This window comes from Plectropomus leopardus, chromosome 9 (genome assembly GCF_026936395.1).
Source record: "Plectropomus leopardus strain MGB_pleo_1.0 chromosome 9, ASM2693639v1, whole genome shotgun sequence".
Taxonomy (NCBI): domain Eukaryota; kingdom Metazoa; phylum Chordata; class Actinopteri; order Perciformes; family Serranidae; genus Plectropomus; species Plectropomus leopardus.
This window is the reverse complement of record NC_142184.1, coordinates 18,038,368-18,061,847: the sequence shown is the minus strand read 5'-3', so window position 1 is coordinate 18,061,847 and position 23,480 is coordinate 18,038,368. Positions and strand designations below refer to the sequence as shown.

General features: G+C 39.9%; 1 protein-coding gene across 1 annotated transcript; it reads left to right on the top strand.

The window, feature by feature from the left end:
• The first annotated feature begins 5,319 nt into the window (after window positions 1-5,319).
• LOC121947383 (CD9 antigen-like) lies at window positions 5,320-22,369 on the top strand. The gene is made up of 8 exons (XM_042492417.2): window positions 5,320-5,511; window positions 13,061-13,163; window positions 16,786-16,883; window positions 17,207-17,281; window positions 17,376-17,459; window positions 18,587-18,643; window positions 18,776-18,859; window positions 18,948-22,369. Exons 1-8 carry the CDS (start codon window positions 5,443-5,445, stop codon window positions 19,011-19,013), a joined length of 636 nt encoding a protein of 211 aa, XP_042348351.1. The 5' UTR covers window positions 5,320-5,442; the 3' UTR covers window positions 19,014-22,369.
• The last annotated feature ends 1,111 nt before the right edge of the window (window positions 22,370-23,480 follow it).

The window sequence follows — 23,480 nt, the reverse complement described above, 5'->3', positions numbered from 1 at the left end:
ACAAATCAACATGCGCACAAAAAAGTCGGGGCTAGGCTTTTCCTCAAAACATTTCATAAGACGTCAGATCTCCTGTGGGTGCTTAATTAGCTTGAGATCTGGTGACTATGAGAGCTATGACCATATGGTTCACATATATGTCATGGTCTTCAGACTATTCAGCAACCCCTCTTTCCCTGTATGTAAGCAAGTACATTTGGTATGTTTCTACACTCATTTAATCAGGTTATTTCTGTACTTTGTCACCAATTTGCACATTACGATTTGGAGTATAAATAAGGACAGTACACCTACAACTGAGAGAAATATATATATATCAATTAGATTTTATCCAACACAATCCAAACTATACGCTGGTTTGACAGTTACATATGAAGAGCAAGTATTTAACAACACATGGTAAATTCACTCTATTAGATACTGTATCGTATACATATTGTATACTCCAGTAGTGGACTCCATTGATAAAAAATGGTTGTGGGCCTTTATTGACTTCTTTTTAGATGTTACTGTGTAAACAAAAGTATTTTCAGGACAATGCATGGATATGCGTTATTCTGACACATTCTGCTACATGACATTTAGACAAAACTGGCAATAATGCTCTGATATGTCCTCTTCCTTTGGGCTGATTTTGTTCTTTGGTGGTGCATATTCTAAATAACATTTTCAATTAATCAAATTACCACAAATCATCTGACACACAATAATTATGGGGCTTTCAGGGTCTCTGGGGATCTAGAGCCCCAGCCAGAGCACTTTGACCAGCTGATAATTCAGCACTGTATACTACAGATCATCTTTGTTTTAGTATGAGAAGGGGTTCAAATCGCAGACATCCACAAAGGAGGAGAAGAAGAGTATTTAATCCTTACTGACACACAAACTCTGTCAGTTCTGTTCTGGAAGGTTTTGAAAGAATGTGCCACCCTCTTGTGTTGAAACTGAAAACTGTTTGTGTCACATGAACAGATGAGGAAGAGGAGGACAGTTAGAGCTCTCTCTTCTTTGCTCTCTTCTCACTAAAAGCTTGATTCAGCACCTCTCCTCACATCATCACCATCCCCAGGTGCATGGCTGTGCTCTCACCTTCACTGATGCTGCTGCCTCACAGATCACAACACGATGCTGTTTGGATCTGGTTGTGTTGCCAGGAAACCTCATTGCTGCGAGACTGTCTGATCAAAGGTCTTTCAGAGGGTGACCTCAGATGACCTCTCGCTTTGGCAGGAGCTGCAAATGGGCGATGTGGTTTGTTAACAGTTTTCTATTTTCTCTCAGTTTTGCCTCAGCAGCTGTGAAGTTATACAAGGTAGTGACCTGTGTGTGAAGAGAACGAGATAAAAATGAATTCTGGCAGTAAAATTGGCACCTTCATGGACTTCTCAGTAAAGAGTCAGAGTCAGAGAGACTTCCCATTCCACCTCTTATTCCTTTCAAAACTGTTTCCAGGTCAAATAGACAAACATGGACATGGATGAATACAGTGAATAAAGAGCATTCCTTTCCCAAAATCTGTTAACAAGTCACATCTTTCTCTATAAACATTTGTAAGCCCCTAGGTGTGAATGTAAGCATGAGTTGTCAGGGTGTTAGGGCTTTGCCTGGGGCCACTTTTGCAACATGACAGGAGACCAGGGGCCAGTTAAAACAAACCTTAATAATATTTATCGGTACATATATTAAATTAATTCCCTGTTTTGAACATTTGTATGTTTGCTGTCTTCACTCATTTTTGCCGAGAGACAAAACCAATCGCAGCTGCCCAGTACAGTACATGAATGGACGTTTCAAGGATTTGAGGACATTCGGGGCTCAGAGTATCTGCTTGATCCCTCGACTGAGGGATCTTTTTCTTGTTTGTTTGTTTGTTTTGTGTTTTTGTTTTTAATTTTAAAAAAAAACTATATTCTGATGCACTCTGGCACATTTTCTGAGATTTTTTTTTGTTGGGGGTTGGGGAGGGGTGGGTTGCCTTTAATGACAGGACACCCAAAAGTAGATAGGAAATGTGAGTTAAAAGGGGGGAATGACATGCAGCAAAGGGACACAGCAAAGATCTCAGCTTATATGGGGCACAAACTCTCAAACACACCAGATGAGCAAGAGGCACCTTATCTACATTAAAGTTGCCAAAAAAAAAAAAAAAATCCCAGTGTTAATCATTTTATTTTCATTGTGAATTACAAAAGGGCCATTGGGCCACCTGGCATCCTATCTGGGCTGCATTTGGCCCACAACCCTTAAGTTGAGTATCACTGGTGTACACCATTTCTCGCCCAATGTTAGCTGAGAACAGCTCCAACCCCCCAGCGACCCTGAATATAATAAACAGTTGATGGATAATGGACTGATAGATCTTCCAGTACATGAATGAAGACCACAGCTCAGGTGACTTTCCCTGAAAATAAATTACCACACAGTCTGCAGTGTGACCAGTTGATGGAGCTGTTCTGCCACAGATGGAAGTCTCTTTCCTCCTGCCTCTTAACTGTTGTAATCAAAGTGTAGTAATTCATTATTTTCAACAACTAAAATAGCTTAACAGTTCTACATGCCCTTAGTTTATTCACAGCTTACTTCACCTCCTGACAAAGCGCCACAATCACTGACCCTTACAGCCGTCAGAAATCAGAGTCTGCCATCAATAATGACCTCAGATCCAGGCCCTGACCCAAACATGGGTGTAACAGACAGGGCAATAAAAACAGCTATTTCTAAAGAGAGAAGGAGAAAAGCAAAGACTTCACTTCAATGAAGTTACTTACAATGGGTCACACAACAGTTTAATTTTGGCGTATTTTGAAGTTATTAAATATGGTCAAAGTAACTGTATGCCAACCCCATGTGGGTCCTATTAAGTATCATGCTGAGCTGTAAAACGATGTAGTCAGCCATTATCTATTTTCATGGGGGTTATGACCTACACGCATTTTTCTTGTTCACTTGTTTGGAGCCACATAGCAACCGAGTCAGCGACAGACAGCCAACAACAACCAGCGAGCGGGGACACAGTGCTCTTGTCCTGTTCTTATCAGCCTTTCCTCTTTTGGCACTGTTCTGGTCATCTTCCAAACTAAACCTCATTTGTTTTCTCGCTGTCCCTCACAATTCCTTTAATTAGTCTCGCAGCACAAATTCAGCTGCTCTGAGAGTCTGAGTCACGTGTGTGAATGGTGAAAAGAGCTACATGTTGGAGATTATTCACATAAATACATCGTGTGAGCATTTATTCAAGCCCCTCTCTCTCCATCATGTCATTCCTTTCTGACTCTTTCTTCCCTCCAGCATGCAGCTTGGCAGACCATTTTGTTCCTCTATAAGGACATTTTCGAAGCAGTGCTTAATTTCCCAGTGATAAAATGAACTGCTCTTTGGACGTCCCCTTGGCTCTCCATGGTTGTGGGGAAAATATTTATGTTGAACATGGTGTTGCTGCTGAGTTACATGCTCCCAGTCACTGATGACACTGAGGGAAGAAATCCAGCAGAGGGGCTACTCTTTCCATTTCATTAATGGTAGATTTAGTTTGTATATCTTGTTTGAGCGTAGCTGATGCTTTGCAGGAGGCTGGGCAATGCATTTAGGAATAAAAGATCGTGTTTTGTCTTTTCTCCTAAAAAAAAAAATATGACTTCAGTTGTGATTTAAAAAATCCTGATCTTTTCCAGAGCAATCATTAATTAAAGCACAATTCCATTACATCTTTAAAGATGAAGTCAAGTTAGGAAGATAGAGTATGCATCTTTTACTTGTAACTCTAATGCTTTGGGGGGGGGGAAGAAAGAAGCTGAAACTAGTTTAGCTCCTATTTCATCCCCTGAGAATTACACTACTAATCTAATTGAAGCAACTTTCTTCTTTACTTTTTTTTGATGCAAGAGGCTTATAATGCTGCACTGACGAAGAAATGATCAGAAAAGGCCTGGGAAAGGTTTCAGGAAATGTCTCAACACCTCACTGTCACAATTCATTTGTAAAAGGAAGAGGAAATCCTGTTATCTAATGATGTGATTACAAAACAAACTAATTTCTTCGTAGAGGCTGGGCTTTCCCTTGTTTAGTTTTTCTCTTTATTAGTGAGCCATTTGCTGTGTGCATGAGGTTTGGCTTTGCAGTAACTAGCCTAAACATCACGAAATTGGCTGGTTCCTTTACTGATGTGCATGAAGACATGTTTGGTAATAGTTTTGGTATTAGTATGTGGTAATCTCGTTATAAAAAGGAATAAAGTATCTCAATACTCACTTGTTTTACTATAGGTGGGTTGATGTATTGGGATGTTGTATTTGAGAGTTTTTCGCTCTGGATGTTGAATGGCTATCTCAGTCTTGCTGTGTCATGAAAGGTCCGATGGAGCATCATTGACCATGATGGAAGTAAGTCCTGGACTTTACCATGTCACCCCTGAAATGATAAATAGATAGTTTATTTGTCCTCAAAGAGGAAATTATTTCCCACAGCAGGTGCATGCAAAGCACAGACAGGTAAGACAGACAGAATGCATATCACAAACACATAAGACATACACAGTTAATACACAGGAGACAATATAAACAACAACATATGAAATTAAAGCAAAAAAAAAAATGGGCCTTTACACATGCTATGGAAGAACTATCCTTTTGTAAGCCAAAGTGCTGTAAAACAAAATCATGGTCGAAGAATAGTTCAGCTACAAATACCAAAAAACATTAAAAATAACAACAGCAACAAAGGAAATTGTGGTATATATAACACTAATATTATCAATCAGCCCTGACAGCAAATTTAAGAAAAACACCTAATTCATTACACTAGCCGACAACAAAACAACACGCCTCTGTAATTGGTGACTTTTTTTAAAGAATATTATACATATATATATATATATATATATATATATATATATATATATATATATATATATATATATATATATATATAATGTCAAAGCTGTAGGTGTTGCCAACCATATGCTTGTTTTCTCACTGTGTTGTTAATTATTTTTTTCAGGCCAGTTTTATCAGTTAAACATTACAAAGTACCATGAGGTAAAACACTTGGTCAAATAAAAGGATACATTATTAAAAAAAAAAGTTAAAAAAAAAAAAAAAGTATCGAGAATACTGAGCATGGGCTACAGTGAAAATCATTTTATAGGTAAACAGTGACAAGTCCAAATCGTGTAGTCTCGGTCCCCCTTTTAGTCCCCCTCTGCATTGTTGAAAGGGGCGGTCTGGAAAGAGCAGATCCTGCGGTGTATGCGCGCACGCGCACGTGTGTATGTGTGTGTGTGTGTGTGTGTGAGAGAGAGAGAGAGAGAGAGAGAGAGAGAGCGAGACGGTCGTCCTTGATGCGCGAGTGTTGTGACCGGGGTAGACCGTTATTGTCACAGTGCGCGGAGCCAACACAACCGTCAGAGCACTTTGCGGGGATAAACGCCAAACACATTCAGCCGAAATGTCGAAGGTGGAAGGAGGAATGAAATGTGTGAAATACCTTTTGTTCGTCTTCAACTTTATATTCTGGGTAAGTGCATGTTCAGCTGGTTGGTGCATGTGTGTTGCGAAGGGATGCAAGCTGTGCGTATGAGAACACGGAGCAAGTGCAGCAGTGCAGACTACTCACTCTGCACGGCAGACTTTCACACCCACGTGTTATTTTAGTAACGATGCTGAGATTGTCTTCAGTTTTCACCCACTTGTGTGCTTTATTTAGTTGTGCCATCCGGCGTGGGTTTACCCTGCGTGGCGCGGAAAGGGTGACAGCCAGAGAGACTTTTAGTTTTGGCTCACCGGGCTCAAATCAGATTTTCCACAGAGGAAAAACCCGCCCCCCTTTTCCCGGGGAAGCATGTTTTTGAAAGGAAGACTGAATGAAAAGACAGAGAGAGGGAGAGAGATTGAGAGACAGCATGGAAAACAAGCTCAGCAGTTGGCTCTCTGCGCCGCATAGCTCCATTAACAAACAGTGAAGAGCTGATTGATAAAGTGAAGTTACAGCCACCCTGGGGCGCAGGATCCCTCAACTGCTTCCTCCTCTGAATTTTTTAAATGCAGCACTGGGGCACTCAGAGGAAGGCACAAGAGAGTCACTTCACTCAAGACAAACTGTCAGGTGGATGTGAAAGGTGTGTGTGCGTGTGTGTTTTGCACACATGCTCTGCACATGTGCCTCCACACACCCTGATGTCCTTGTTAAAGTCCATTCATAGTGCAGAGTTTAATGAACATACTCATTTCAAGTATGCAAGAAGTTTCTGGATAACCTTTGTGTGTGTAAAGGTGAACTTTGGTATATGTGTTCCACTGTTTTTACTCCTCAGAGGGGACACTCCTTTGTGTGTGTGTGTGTGTGTGTGTGTGTGTGTGTGTGTGTGTGTGAGAGAGAGAGAGAGAGAGAGAGAGATTTTCCAACAAGCATCTGTGGAGTGGATCAGGCGCTGAGTGCAGCGTGAATGGATCCATTGTGACAGCAGGACAATAGCATAACTTCAGTCTGCTGCTCCTGCCTGGCTAAGCAGCAGAGCCTGCCGAAGCCCTGAAATACAGCGGCCCCACTGGTCCCAACATTAAGTTATCCTACGTTCACTTACCACTACCCCCACATCCAAGATTGATGTGGCTGTTGTGCTAAAATCTCTTTTTAAAAAAACCAAAAAAAAAAACCATCTGATTGTGGACGTGCAGGGACAGCGAGGTGATGATGAGAGAAACGACAGGGGGAGGATTGTGACAGACATGTTCAAGAAAAACAGAGAAAGCAAGACGTCAAATGTGGTGGGAGAAAAAAGGGTCACTGGGAGATTGAGAGGGATATTCATGTGCGTGTGCACGCTCACATGGCTAAAGAGGGACAGCTGACCCAGATAAAGATAGAAAATCAGATCAGTATGAGGATAGTGGGATATTCTGTGAATGTGTGCTGCCTGTGTGTCACACAGGAAACCAGGAACATCTATTTGGATGCTCTTCCACTTTTTGGTGCTCACTGCATACAAGCACTGCATAGTCCTTGCACTCTGTCAGCTACAAATGAACAGTGATCACTCTCCAATTAAAATCACAGCATCACATAGGCTGCGGCCCTCTCCGTTGAGTGGAGTGAGAGATGATGAGAAGAGTGATAAGAGCGGGTGGAGGAGGCGCAGATGTTTCACTTCAAATCCCATGAGCCCTGAGTGAGTGACAGCAGAGCAGAGACAGGCTGGTGGCTCTACTGTCGGACACTGAATGTTATCAACAGATGGGACACTTTAAATATTTGTTCTTGAATGATGAAGAGTGACATACAACTAGCCTCATTTCAAACATCAAAACATCATCATCAGTCAATAAATACAAAGTGTCTCTGTGTTTGTAAACCTCTCTGACTCTGCGTCACAGCATCATGATGTAGTGACATTCCTGCAGCGCTCCAACGCTAAACTGTCATTAACGTAACGCAGGCTAAGCTCTTGTACATACTACACTGATAGCTGCGAATACAACAGCTGGCAACAGCACATCAATACCTTGCTGGCGTGTCTGGCCTGCGTTTGTGTGCTTAAGTTCACTGACTGCCCTATATAGTCAAAAATTAAGCCTGAGGCAAACAGTGTGGGGTGAGCATTGCATCATAGTGATGTGAAGGTGCTGCAGGTGTCTTTCCCACAGATATTCCTCCAGAGAACGTCCTCCTCATCAAAAACAACTGATACAGCACATTCCCGGAGTGACTTCTATTGGCTTAGTTATTAATTTGGTTAATTAATGAGGAACAGTTAGTGTAATCGGTACATGTACAACAGAAAACAATGTCTTGGTCCATTTGCAGAAGTCTTGAAAAGGCCACACCTCAGTTTTTTTTTTCAGGCTTATCAAAAACAACACAACAATGCAATATCTAAAGTTAGCATTTAGTTCTGTGATGAAAAAAAAATTCAGTCAATAATCACGCAGCTTCTCTGTGTTGAGAGTATGGCTGCAAATTGTCAGCACTATCTTTAATCGATCATTGGTAAAAAAAAACATTGATTAATCATTATTTCAAAAGACCATAAAAACTTTGCTTATACCAAACAATATTAAATGCATTTTTTTCGCAATCAAAGCTCACAGAAACATATTGCATGTACTGACAGCATTGCATAGCCTATCAACTGATTAAAATTTCACACGTTTGGTTAAATTCTTGATGGCCAATTCATTGATTGTTGATTAATTGTTTTCATCCCAAGTTAAGAGCATAATGACAGTGAACATGGCAGACTTCTTAATCGTGCACTGTAGTTGCCATTACATAGTTTCTGTCTTTATCTGCATTATTTAAAACATTCTGAATAGATACAACATTGAAATATAACCACTTTTTTACATAGTCTAAATAAGAGATGATACACAATTTTTTAACTGAAATTATTGGGCTGACTGAAAACAAAAAATAAAAAAAATGTTGTGAAAGTCCCAAATGGTTTGTAGATCTCAATAAGCAGTGATGTTATTCCAAACAAGTGACAAAATGAAATGTTTACATTTACAAACAGGACTATTGCCACATTCTCATGTGATCAAACCCATCCATCAAAGAACACACAAAAGTCAAGCATGTAAGTGTGATTAAAAGGCAGATGTAGTAACAGGCTATAAGCTTGTCTTTAAATGTCACAACTGCCAACATTTCAGACGTACACAGCTGAACGAGGCTCCGCACACAACTCAGTAACATCAAGACCTGTGAGCTAAATGGTCTCCCTCTGACAAGCAATAAACTGATTAAATGTTGATTTTTGCTTTATGGTCGATGCTTTACCATAGGCCAACATGGCTGATGTTTGCCCATGTTAACTAACAAAAGATTTTAATTTTTTTGTAGTTGAACTGCCCATGTCATTCCCTTGATATATGAATACAAAGATTTATATTCCAAAAATGTAAACATTCACTAGTCTACGTATATGCAGTGGCTGGGAAACTCATAAAATATCATGGCTGAAAACCTTTGTTGTGAAACCGTTCAATTCAGTTATCCAAATTATTATTATTATTTTTCTAATACAGCAATCATATGTCAAATGTCTTACCTCTGTGGGTGATTACAGAGGGTGGGGAATTATATTTTACTTTCTGTGATGAAACCTGTGACTAGCTGTGTTCACCAAAGCAGCGCCCTGGGTCCTCTGTTGTTTCTATTGTATATCAGTGATAACTCAGTTATGAGTATGGCTTTTTTTTAATTTATTCTTTGAAGCTTACAATATTATAATTATTTTTTACATGTCAGCTTTGGTGAAATTGTTTCAAACCCAAAAAACTATTCAAAACACCTGTAAAATTTGCGATGGTAGATTATTTCATTTAAGCACATGGACATGGTTTTTATGTGTTATTATGATCTTGTGGGGCTATAGGACTGTGAAATGAAACAAATGAAATATGAGGATATGCATATGAAATATGGCTCTGGTTTTCCAAAAAGTGAGTGCAGAGTGAGTTTCTTGCCAAACAGTCTCAGTTAATACAGAGGGCCTGGTTAAAGCTTCTGACATCATGTAGCAGGGACGCTTTGATCAACCCTGTATTTTCTGGATGGGTGACTTATTAAAGGTACAGGTAATAAATAACAAGAATCATGTTTGGAGAGTACAGTTTAAAAAACTCAGACACCAGTGAAGTTCAGAATTACACAGACCAAGCTACCATGGTACACAGAGAGTTATTAATCTTGCAAATTATGTAAAGTACAGTGTATTGTCAATGTAGCTGACGTTAGATTCAGTAGCATGATTGGCAGGAGATTTTTGATGAAAAGCTTTTGTTATTGTTGGTGCCACAACATAAACAGCTGAAAAGCACTTCTGTTTTCACTGTTAAATAATTTTAAAATAATCTCAGAAAACACATTTAAGAAAGAAATATTTTTAAGGCTATAAAGTAAGATCTGATTGTTTGACAAAAGGGTTTAACAGACTAATTTCTCCATTATAAGAAATCATTTCACTTTCAGAATCAACACACAGTGAGGTTGATTCATTTAGAAGAGGCATCCAACATTTTAAAGGTTTCTGGTCACATGCACTTACTTCAAAATCAATATTGGCACTAAATATCCTTCAGCCCTATAAACACACTTGTCTGTGTTGTGGGGGTTGATGTGTGCCACCAAACTCCCCCACCCTCTCCATGTGGCAGAGTACAATGGGATTTACTCCACCCATAATTATCCCACTCCTGTTTACACTTTCCTTCTGCCCATCATTTTAAATGTGTGTCTGCATCTGTTTTCCCAAACATGAGCCAGACAGAGACTATTTTTGACATATTTAACTCACTCATCAATTACTGCTGGCTTTAAAAAAAAGTACTTCACAGATGTTTTGCTTTTATGTAGTGTTTTTTCTTTAACTTACAATATGACTTTTTTTATATTTTAACAGAAAATAAGGCCTAACTCAGAAAGTGGATAACGCTACAGACTGTCTCGGACCGAGACCACAGCCCTGTGTCAGCTCAGCCCCTGTTCTCATGGAAATTCCCCTCACAAAAACACTATTTAACAACACTGTTAAAAAGTAGGCCTTGTTACTGTAAAAGACACTCAATAAAGCTTCGACAGAGCGATCCAAACTCACAAAATATCCTCAGAGGTGAAAGAGAACATAGGGTAACTCTGCTCTTCTCGCTTCCATCTGTGTTTTTGAGACCAATAGGACACAGGTTGTTTCTGAATAAGATACTTCTGTTCTCTGTGTGCGCGGGCAAAGAAAAAGGGTCTTCTAGCGACCTTTTTTCTCTTCTCCTTCCCCTCTTTTATTCTCTCTTTCATTGTGTCTGTGTGTTTCCCTCCTATTGTGCACCAAAACGTATAATCACAGGGAGACAGTGCGTCTTTGTCCTTTGGGTGAGGTTGGGAGGGACAGGGGGCGAGATGAGGTGGGTTAGAGGAGGGGGGCGTGCATGGAGATAAGTCAGGGGGGCGGGGTGGTAGATTTGGGAGGTAGAGAGGCCGAGAAAAGGGGGGGGTCTGGTGTCAGACAGGGTAATGATGGCAGACAAAGTGGTGGGGGGGTAAAGAAGCAGTGAGGGGGTTAATGGGACCTTTGGGATAGTCAAGTTGAGTCTAGGCATGTCAGCTACTGTCTGCAGTGTTGGATGAGCCCCCCCTTCTTCTAAAATGAGACATTTCAGTGTGGTATCCATCTATGCATCTATCCAATTTTTTAAAGGCTTTTAAATGTAGCCATAATAGTAATGAGGTTTGGCTGAGCTCTCTGAAACAGCCACCTGCTCCTCCTCCTCCATTAACACAATTCAGCTCTGACTGCGTGCATATCCACACGATTCTGTGGGCAACAGTCCACACCTCACACCCCCAACAACACAGAAAAATACCAGGGTTAAATAGATCCAGAGTCCGCTCTAATCCAGCCCGGTTCAGTAAGTCTACATGTCTGCCTTCACTTTAATGTACTTTATCACTTTGGACCTGCTAATCCTGAAACCCCAAGAGCTCAGCTGTCCCATACATCACCACGCATGACACTAAATCCTCAGTTTGAGAGGAAGCCGGCTTCCCAACACCTGTCCTATTCTGATGCTTTACAGCTGAGCTACTGGCTTTACTTCACACCAACACCGTAAAATATAACCTGTGGAGCTGGAGCGGAGGAGGAGGGGAGTGTGAGGACGAGAAGATAAAGAGTGAAACAAGAGAAATTGCAGCACCAGAAAAAGGGCACAGCAGATTTGGTAAACAAGAGGGCACAAAGTAAAATTAAGACACAGACGTGGTTTGTTTTTGTCTGAACTTGGCAACTTTAGTTTGTTTCTTGAAATAAATTCACTTAACAGAGCTCGAGGACACAGAAACAGACAGTCACACAAACAGCGGTCTACCTAAATTCTGAGATCTAGGACACATAGAGACCATGTGACAAGCACTCCTAAATACTCTCCATTTAGACAAATCATTTTATGTCTCCACGCGCACACACACACACACACACACACACACACACACACACACACACACACACACACACACATATAAACACTGTGTTGTTTTGAAGCTCAGCTCAGAAGGTTTTTAGACTGGATTATCCTCAGGGGGTGCAGGCTGAGTGATCATTAAAACCTCTCAGTATTGACCTGTCAGTGGAGCACCCGCCACAGTCTCTGCCCTTGAGAGAATCTCAGATCTCAGGAAAACAAAGCGTTTCCTTCGAGCTCTTCCGACCACTAAGAGGATAAAAGTTTTTGCTGCAGTGAGTTTTGCACTAGAGCATGGCAGGGTGTATGATTTCCTTCGATGTATGCCGATGGGGGTTTAGATGAAGGGAAAATATGAGCAACATGTAACCACATTTCCAAACAAACAGGAGAGGCTGTTTAAGCTCAAGGTGCCACACTGCTGCCCACCGCCAAGCGGGTCATTTTCTCCTAACTGAGGATGCCAGCAATCGCTTCAGGGGTGTTTCAGAGTTACATAAGTCAGGTTTTGCTTGGATCTATTGGTTTGGAACACATAGATGATGCAGATTCAGACCTATTGTTTTGACACAAAATATAACATTTAAAGCTTAACTAACCCCTGTCCAAGTGCAAAGGGTGGAGGGCCGGAGTGGAAACTCCGCTGCACCATTTGCTATATTTATGTGGAAAATCGCAGTTGGGGAGAGCAAAAGAACAAGTCCTCCAAAGGCCCAAAAATCAAGCACTTCCAACTGTTGTGCTTTGCATGAAAAGAGTGTTTCCTTTGTTTTGAATGCTGAAACCAATTTACAGCGATGACATCAGATCTAAAGCCAGGATGTAAATGATAAGAGACACATGCTTCATCATAAAACAATGGAAAATTGATTTTCTACTTTTTAATGGCTGTAATGTCTGTAACCATGTGTCACTTTAATGATCATTACATCTGCAGTTGGTTTTTATTAGGGTTCGGTTACAATTAAAGCCAGAGTCTCGACAGACTGTAGACCACTTGTCTGCTTCTTTTATTTGTTATGTTTTCTATGCTTTTTTCCCTGAAATAAGTACAGGCTATAATAAGTGATATGCAGCAAAAGCTTATAAGTCTCTCTCTCTCCTTTCTGCAGTTGATGGGCTCCTTTGTTCTGGCAGTGGGACTGTGGCTGCGTTTTGACCCTGAGACTGTGTCTCTCCTCAATGGTGATAAGGCTCCAGATACTTTCTTCATTGGTAAGTACCATCGCACACCTTAGCGTCTCCTCAGTCAGTATACAAACACTGTAGTGGAGTAACAATATACTATACTGGATGGGCGATATAGTTAAAATCTGCCATGGGTAGATTTGGTATATGTCCTTTTATACCACATTACAGTAATTGTTGTGTAAATTCAATTAAGACATGGTTTATTTAACCAAACCCTACTTATCGAATTTGATTATTCTATTATTCCTATTTTATTTGGAACTACCATACAAACAAAACAAATAAATGCCTCACATAAGACAATGAAAGACTCACAAAAAGTGAAACTATAATTCTCTCAAAAAAGGCAGTTTTAAAGGAATACTCCAGTACTTTAAATGAGCATTTGTATGTCAATCCCTTGCCATATCTTACCTTGAATTTACGATTCAGGGTTTTTCTTGCATGCCTCTATGGTGAACAGGGAATCCAAAGAGGCAAACATTAATGAATTAAAGTACACAGGGACTTCATGAAATTGAAGTAGACAGGGACAACGGTATATTGTATACAGTATAATCCCAGTCTCATTTATCCAGTCGAATTCTCAGTGCTTCCCAAACATGCATTTTCGCTAAAACACTGCAATTTAAAACCCAACAATACAGTCACATGCACAGCTGAGTAGTGTGCCAAGGTAATGCATGTGTTGGAACTGCGCTCATACACACATGTTCAGACATGCTTAGAGTGTGCTACTCGTACATGCAAGTGTTTTATATTGTAATGTTTTTGCAAAAATTCATGTGTTTGGGAAATACTAAGCATAAGACTGGATAAATGAGACTTGGATTATACTGCATAAGTTGCGTGAGTGTTTTACTGGTTTTGGTATAGTAATGTTGTTGTTAAATACAGACCCTGTTTACTTAAATTCATGAAGAATTTTCATCTATTTGGATTATCCATCCATCGTCGAGGCAAGTGAGATAAACAGTTCTATTTTTAACAAAGTCAAGGTAACACATGGTGAGTATCTGACGTACTAATGGCAGTTTTGCAGGTGAAGTATTATATGTTTGAAGGTTTCCGAGAATAAAATAATTTTGAGTTTTACAAGTTTCTTTATTTCCGTATGTATTTATTTTACAAATTGCGTCACCTTGCGAGGGAAATGAATTTGTGAGATCTGGAGATCAGGCAGATCTCTGCCAGTGTACATATTTTTCTACCATCACATAGTATATACTGTCAAATCGCTGAATCCTATGCTGTATTGCAATTAATACAAGGGCATTGATTCAATACATGTGTTGTTTTTATTTAAAGTGCTGTTGTGTAATGTCTTTTTTATGTTGGCAAGAAACCAGTCTAATATGATCAAGGAAAGTTCAGATGTTTTACTTTGAGGTATCAGCAGGAAGACCTTTATGGCACATTGTCCTTATTTTTGCAGTATTGAAAATGTATCCCATCATGACATCCCTGCATCTTTTCAAAATAAACCATGAACTTTGCAAATATGTAATTTATATCTTTTTTTTCTTTTTTTTTAACATAAGCAAGACACACATTTGTACCATTATAAACATCAAAATGCCATGTTCTTTTTAGTTCTGTCATTCTCAGTCTGGTGAGGGGCTTTAAAGTTGTTTATTGACATATTTTAGTGCAACTCTCTTTTCCTGTGAATAAATGTCTGTCTCTGTGTCAGAGGGGATATTCCGACCACAGGCTTGCATGCACATCACACACACACACACACACACACACACACACACACACACACACACACACACACACACACACACACACACACACACACACAGACCGGATCGGGTGTAAGGGGGAAAATTATTCAGTGCTTCCAGACAAGTCAGTCTTTTTGTGTGTGAGTGTCATGATTTCGCGGGTGTCCCAACACAAAGTTTGCCATACACATACCCAGTTAAATGCCAGAATGCAACATGCTGTTAGGTTTTTTGATTATTAGGCGTGTGCCGGCTTCTTTCAGGCTTAGAGATGAGTGCGAATAACAGGAAATGACTGCTGCACATAGAGCACAAATGCACAAGGGAAACCACAGGGCTGCTAACCACCTTTCAATCAGTCACCCTGCCCAGATGGAAAGAGAGATGGAGGAGGAGGAGACACTGAGTGTTGGGACGGTTAAAAAGGCATATGGAAGAGGGCAATCATAGAAACAGATGGGGATCCATGGCAAAGGTTTGAAGGAAAAAACAGGATGGGACATTACATAAAATGACTGGGCAAGAGGAGAAGAGAGAGAGGTGTTCCTACCCTTCTTCATCCACTCTGATCACAGCAATCATGATACTTAAGATAATGTCAGCTTTAGTCTCCAGACTAAACTATGCTCTCCCTGACTGGTGCTTTATTTTCTTCTCTGAAGCCAGAAGGCTGACAAGGTTGCTTTCTCACAAAAGTCTATAATACCGTAAAGGTATTTCACTACTTTATTTCTGTGTGTGTGTGAGGTAAGACTCAGATGTCCATGTGGTTTGACTGAGGATGAGTGGCTTCTTGAAGTCAGGTGCTCTTAGAGTATAGTGCTACACATGGCTTTGACAGTGAGAGTGCTGTCCCCACAGACAGAGCTGAGAGCACTCAACAGTTGCTATGCCGCGTTTCCATGCCATCAAGCCCACACAAGTTCCCTTTTCTTTGTACTTGCAAATGACGAATTATAAGAAAATGACAAACAACCTCAGAGTAAGAGCAAAGGGGAAAACCAATGCAGTATTTTCTCCTGAAACTAGTATAGAAAGAGCCTGTCTTTCAGTTCCTAGCATCACTTGTCACCAACTGCAATGAGTTAAAAGCTGATCAGCATGGTAACGATCATGTGACACCTTAAGGCAGCAACTCAACTCTCCCTCCTGACAACAAAAGAACTGACGCACCCAACTCACTTATTGTATCACATCGAGTCTTTTTGTTGACACACCGGGATCCTATGAACCGTCTTCCTCTCCCATTCCCACCTGAGCCCACATCACCTGGGGGCCGAGACGACCTCTCTTACCCTGTCCTCTGCAGAGCTGTCGCCTGGCAACAGACCCCACATGTACGAATGGAGGAACCGATCTGTTGTTGAATTCCTCCCTGCAGACCTATACATGATGTACCTTTCCTAATGACAGGGTTAATGGGAGATCAGGGCATCTAAGGAGGTCCTCTTGAATCAGACTTTTTGAAACAAGGCTATTTAGAAGGTAGCTCATACGAAGACACACTTAAAAGGCACAATATGCTTGAAAAAGGATGACAATACTCTTTTAACTTTGCTGCCATTTGATCAGCTGTCCATAGAGGTGGTACAGTCTGTCAAGGTAACTAACTGAGCTCCTCTTGCTGCAAGCCATACAGTGATATTTTTAGCTCTACACTGCCCCCTGCTGGTGCTGCTGTAAACTTAAATTGCCGAGTGAACTATCTTGAGAAAGCTTAGCATGTTAACAGAGGTGTAGTAGTTTTTAGTATTTTTAAGCATTTTAGGTATCGCTTAATTATGTTGATGAATACAATATAACAAATTAAAGGGTATTCTGATTGATGTTTGCCTCATATCTTACTGTCTAATTTATTTTTTTGTTCACTATTACATCACTTCATGCTAAGTGTCTTTTTTCTCCTGTTTCTCCAGGCGTGTATATCCTGATAGGTGCTGGCGGTCTGGTGATGTTAGTTGGTTTCTTTGGCTGCTGTGGAGCTGTTCGGGAATCTCAGTGCCTGCTGGGTTCAGTGAGTACAAATGCATACAAACTAAATGAGCAAAAACTACTTTTGTCTTAAAAAATTATATTGGATGGAGTGCCCAGTAGTTCCCTTGAAAGAGTGGACGCCCCCTGTACAAAGGCTACGTCTTTGCCTCAGCGGTCGCAGGTTCTGTTGCAACTCATGGCCCTATGCTGATTGTCCCTCTTTCACTCTGGAGCTGTCCTATCTAGTAAAGGCTAAAAAAATCTTTTAAAAAATGGGATTTTCTGTTTAATACCTTTAATTACCTCTAAGCAGACATATCTTTCACCTGTAACTTATTTATTGTCATTTGTGGATTTTTTTAGTTCTTTGCCTGCCTGTTGATCATCTTTGGTGCTGAGGTGGCAGCAGGAGTGTTTGGATTCTTAAACAAGGACAAGGTACATTATTTAATATTTTACATCTTGAGTAGTGCAGTTATTTGTGTATGAATCCTGACAGCATCACATTATTTACATGCCCTCTCTCATATAGATTATCAGCGACGTTCAGACCTTCTATGCAACAACCTACAATGAAAACAATAATGGCACATTGATCATTTCATACCAGAAAGTAGTAAGTAACAAATAAAATATTGAGGGCAACACTGTGTTCTTAAAGAAGCACTTCACCCACAAAATGATCATTGGTATATCAGTTAGGCTAAATTTCTGAAGAAAACATTGTTTTTCTTGCATGTGTCCACATGAAAGAGAAATCTAAAAACAGAAAATCCTTGATGAAATTAGGTGGGGGACCACGTTTAACAACGGCAAAACTATATCAAAACATTCATTTGTAAAATCAAACACAATTCATGTAGCATAATTCAAGTATCATTTATGAAGTCATATGCTCAGTACTTCCAAAACACATTTTGCTAGAACTTTATGATTTAAAACCCAAACACATAAACAGTGGTGCACCTTGAACCAAGCCTACAAAAAGTGCACCAGGCTTTGGAGCCAATTTTCATAGTGGCCTAACAGTGGGATTATATCCCCCAAATCTGTCCTGTGATGCCATTGGGTCCAAAAAGACATTTTCCCATAGACTAACTTTGTAAAATAGATGTAAATAAGTGGAAAACATTTTTGAGGATCACACCAAGAATTGCAAGATTAAGTCATTTCATCCTCATTAAAATTAGCAGAGAGCAAAACTGGAAGTAGCGGGCTCAGCTGGCAGACCTTTGTCGTGTGCTTACTCAATGCGCCGAATATGCAGAAGCAGCACCATTTATGCGGGTAATTTTTATTCAGTATTTGATCTTTTTTGACTTCTTGCGCCACACTTTATACATCCATTATTTGAACTCTGCTTAGCTGAATGCATGAGCAGAGTTCCAATGCACCCGCTTGCTCAGGTATGCTATTTGTATGCAAAAGTGTTTTAAATCTGAAGGTTTTAATGAAAATGCAAGCGTTTGGGAAGTACTGAGCATACAACTGGATAGATGAGACCTGGATTATACTTCACAGGTTTTGTGAGAGTTTGTAAACACATGTTTTGACATAGTTTTGGTGTGCATGGAGGCCTGCGAGAAAAACAATGTTTGCTTCACTAATTCAGCATAAAACAAGGTGATTAGTTTATATACAAATGATCATTTTCTGAGCCAAATATCCCTTTAATGAAGAACAAAATGCAATGCTGTTTGCCTATATGCTTCCATCATATAATGTTTCACTTCCCACTTTCAGCTGAATTGTTGTGGAACCATGAAAAGCCCCTGCTCTGATTCCACAACAGATATTAAGGTAAGATCTGTCACCACTTCCAGACTTGGTAATTAAGTTCTGCCCCTTTGTTGTCTAATGAATGGGTCATTGTGCCCAACAAATCATCCTGATTCACTAGAATTTAAAACTTGGCTTACCATTGGTTTGCAGGACTGTGAGACAGGCATCAAGGAGTTCTTCAACAGTAAACTCTACATCATTGGATATGTGGGCATTGGCATTGCTGGAGTCATGGTGAGTCACGATCTGAGAAGAAGCACACAAATAACAGACAGATTGTGAGTTAGAATGATTTTCTTAAAAATGTTTTACCTCTAAACAGATTATTGGGATGATCTTCAGTATGGTGCTCTGTTGTGCCATTCGCAACAGCAGGGAGGTCATTTAAGCTGGATCCTTAACCTCGACCCCTCCTGTCCAGCCATGAAAGACTGTACAGCCTTCGGATCAAATGTCAACCTTTGTCCATCATCCATCCAGGGACCCAGGAAATAGGTCATGTTCAAAAAATCCTTTCCACTGTGGTGCTCAAACCAGCTCTCCTTGCCTGCTACTTTCTCAGTATTTTTATTTATTTATTTGCAGTCAAAGTAGCATTCTCTCATAAATTTCTCAAATATATCCAGTGGGAACAGTATAATTTCTAATGTTGACCTGACAATCTGTCAAAATTGTTTTTCCCCATGGCCATTTGGCTACCATCAAAAATTTTGACCCACATACTGTCGCAGTGGTGTCAATGCTTTTTCACACAGCCTTGACACTGACCCCTTGGCTGTGGGAAACTTTGGCCTGAAGAGAGCAATCTGAGGTGAAAGCACAGCTGAGTTTACTTATCTGTGCTCACAAATGAACAGACACACACACACACACACACACACACACACACACACACCCTCATGAACGCGCATAGACACACAAGCACAGCAATGTTGTGTTATGTGAGACAGCAGCCTTAAAAAAGGTTGTCCGGAATCTCGTAGAGGGAATGGTCAGTAAATGTTCTGCAAATGCATCTTTCATGCAGATCCAGTGCTCACACACACACACACACACACACACACACACACACACACACACACACACACACACACACACACACACGCACACACTGTGAACTTTACAATCAAACCAATTGTTCTCTACAAGACAAATCTGCAGTACGTTTAAGCAGCAGTTCAACATTTTGGGGAATATGCTTATTCACTTTCCTTCCTGAGAGTTAGATAAGGAGATTGAAAGTGTTAACAGCAGCTGGTTAGCTTAACTTAGCACAAATACTGGAAACAAGGAGAAACAGCTAGTCTGGCTCTGTCTTTAAGTGAAACTAGCAGGCTGCTGGCTGGCTGCAGCTTCATATATGACCTGACTGGCATGAGAGCAGTGGGGCCACCATAAATTTTTCACAGTTTGGGGCCACTGAAAACATTGTGGTGGCACACCAAAACCAAAAGCTATAACTGAATTTCAGGAACTGTATTATGCTGTTGAAGAAGGTAGGCTATGGGAAAATTGCATCACCCTGAAGAGTTAAAGATTGCATGCTGATATATTTTGTTTTTTCATTTTACAATTAATAATACAAATTATCTGATTTGCATAGAATAATACTGGCACAATTTACATTTTGAGTTCCACAACAATCCTGTTTTAATGTGTTATGTGTCTGTGCATGTTAGGCGATTCATATTTATTCAAATAGGCTAGCTGTCCTTTTCCATAAAAAGGTAAATATACAGCTTTAATATGAAGAAGTACATTGATTGTAAGGAACAAAAAAAATGTAAACAAGCCTTGTCAAGTTTTTTGAAGACTTGTGGGTACCCATAGAATCCATTTTCATTCAGATAACTTGAGGTGAGATTTCAAGGGACCCCTTTGAAAATGGCCATGCGAGATTTTCCGCTGCCAAACTGAAGCGTAAGTTCGGAACATTTTGTAGTTCCCCTCCTGACAAGCTATGCTGACATGGCACCAATGGATGCCTTCGCTTGTCTAGTTTCACAAAATACCACTACCTCCTAGCTTAAAAAATGAGTGCACACAGTGTCATTTTTGTATTTTCGCAATTCTATGAGGAGGGTGCCACTGCATGAGCAAAGTATTAATCTCCTCATCTAACTCTTCATTTCATGTATTTATTTATACAGGAGAGAATCTAATAAAAACATTATGTGTGTTAGGGTTAAAACTGGCCTGACTCAGTTAAAAAAAACAGTTAAAAAACACAGTTAAAAACACATTACAATATTAAATTAAAAAATAAAACTCTTGGCAAGAAAGTGAATAAATACATTTCCCAATTATCCCTTTAAACAACACCCATGTTTTAGTTTACAACAAATCATGCATACTATATACTATATTTCGAATAATGCTGGTAGGCGGTGAATCACACAACTCAAGCAAGTTTCAAGAGTCTTTTATCGACCAGAAAAAGATTTAAAAAGCTGCCTGGAGCAGCAGGACAAAGGTAAATCCAAAAATCTTAAACACACACCAGATGAACTCAAAACCAAATCCCCTCATCACCCTCAAAAGAGCTCCTCACACACACACACACACATATATATATATATATATATATATATATATATATATATATGCCTCGTTATGTAAGAGAGTATCCGCGAGTCTCTGTTGATTGTATGTCAAGAGGATCATGTGAAGATGTTTACAGGCTAAATATATGCTAGCCGGTCAACTGAGCATAAGCGTTGGGGTTGTGAAATTTTGGTTATCCAAGTTAAACCTTTGATCTCATCCGACCTCCATTGTGCCTTAAAAGTGTACCACCCACAACAAAACAAAAACTGAGGAATAACCCCTGGATTCCTCTCATCTCATCAACCTCAGCAGATAAGAGGGTTAGACAGACAACCTGGAATCACTTCCATTTTTCCAGGTTCAATCAGGCCACTGTTAATACTGTAGGATTTATTCCAGGACTCTGGTATAAATATGTGTGAGTTTTTCTTGTAGTTGTATATTATTTTATGTTGATGTGATAGTTCCTATTTAACATGCTGTATGTAGACAGAGGCTTGCAGTAGTTGTACAGTGTTTATGTAGTCATGACAGTGTTTGCTATAGTCAAAGCAAATCCATGCAAACAGCTTCTAAATGTGCCTTTCTTTGATAACGAGCTATTTTTGAACGTAGCAAAGAATCGTAGCAGAAGTGTACATATGTTTGTAGAGTTGGACTGCAATTAATTGTCACACACTCGATGAGTAGCACATATGGCTCTACTCGCCATTATTGTTTTGCTGTGTTTCAAAGTGTCACACTCGACTTTCTCTTCTCTGCCAAGAAAGCTGAAATGGTAAAAGCAACAATTTATCTGCCAAGTATTTTAAAAGCTTCTTTGTACTAAAGGAATGATCAAGGTTTGTGAAACACAAGCCCTGGTCAATTTTGCGACAGAAGGGAGGCTTTCTTACCACTCCTGCAGGCAGTGCTTACTCTGAGAAGTGAGGAGGCAAAACAGAGTCAGTAGTTTGTCACTTCAGAGGCTCTGCAGAGTTAAAACAGGATAAAATAGGAACAGTTTTAGTACAACTCAATCCATAAAGCTGTCATTGTGTTCCTCAGTTGTATTTGTTGGAGCAAAGCTGGAGATGTAACGCACTGTGTACACAGTCGAGCCTTTTGTAGTTGATTGTGTGTTAATTTATTTTAATACCATTCCAGGCTTCTCAGGAAGATAGGTGTTTGAAGGTTAATAAAGCTTTTTAAGTTTTACACTGTTTTTTGTGTCTTATTTAATCACAGATGTGATCGGTTCATAGTTATTTCCATGTATATTAACATCATAGTTCCCTCCAGGCTCATCACAGGCAGCTCAAGGAGCTGAGATCACACACCTCACTCTGCTTGTTGATCCCTAACTTCCTGACAGGCAGGACACAGGTGGTGAGATTGGGCGGACACACTCCAACCTTAACCTTTGCACTTGAGTATCCCAGGACTGCGTTTTGAGCCCCCTGTTGTATTCCCTGTACACAAACGGCCGTAGCGCCTTTCTCACTGCACAAAAAAACAACGACAACAAAGACAAAAAAACAATAACACCCGCTAACAATGGGCTTTTGTGTGAAATGGGAAGGGTTACAATTGGCATTCACTTCCGGGTCGAAAGACTAAGCAGTAGTAACTGGTATTTATCGGCCCCAGCTCCTATCGGCGGTGACAGAAATACAACACACAGGTGGACACACTAATTTTGACCCTTTTACTGGCAAGATGTAATGACAGGCCTCCACAAAATACCATCTGTCTCTGTCCAAGCAGTGCGAAAACAGTTACAAATTCGTCTGCACTGAGTTTAAAGAAACGACAAAAAATGTAATACATATACATATAGTGTGTATGCTTATATATTAAAAAAAAGCTTTTTTTGTGAGTATTTTGGTGTATATGCTTCTGACTCTGACAAGTAGCTTTATATGGATTTATTTTTTCATATTTTAACCACTAGCTCTATCTCTTTTAACCAAAGACGTCTTTAATTGTGAGATCAGCATTAGTCTCCACCATTGCAAGCACAGCCTTAGTCACATATTCCACTTGCTGCATGGTTTCCGGTTCTGAAAATATACCAGTACACTTCCAGTACTGAAATAAACCTCCATAGCTCGACAAATGTAACTTAAAACATGTTTCTACTTTCATCAGATATAATGTGAAAATGGTAGTGTTTCATTTACACTGAACATTAGAAAAAAAGAAGTAAAAGAAGAATACTTCCTCTAGTAGAAAAAAAAGGTTTATATTTTTTGGATGGATCCCCTCAGCAAACACACATCAGTTATATCAGTAGCAGATTTCCAAATGTAGCAGAGTATACTGTAAT

Excerpts from the sequence above, each read along its gene's own strand:
- LOC121947383 (XM_042492417.2), top strand. The coding sequence starts at position 5,443 with ATGTCGAAGGTGGAAGGAGGAATGAAATGTGTGAAATACCTTTTGTTC. Across the intron at positions 17,460-18,586 it reads TCATTTCATACCAGAAAGTA|CTGAATTGTTGTGGAACCAT; the intron begins GTAAGTAACAAA and ends TCCCACTTTCAG. Across the intron at positions 18,644-18,775 it reads ATTCCACAACAGATATTAAG|GACTGTGAGACAGGCATCAA; the intron begins GTAAGATCTGTC and ends ATTGGTTTGCAG.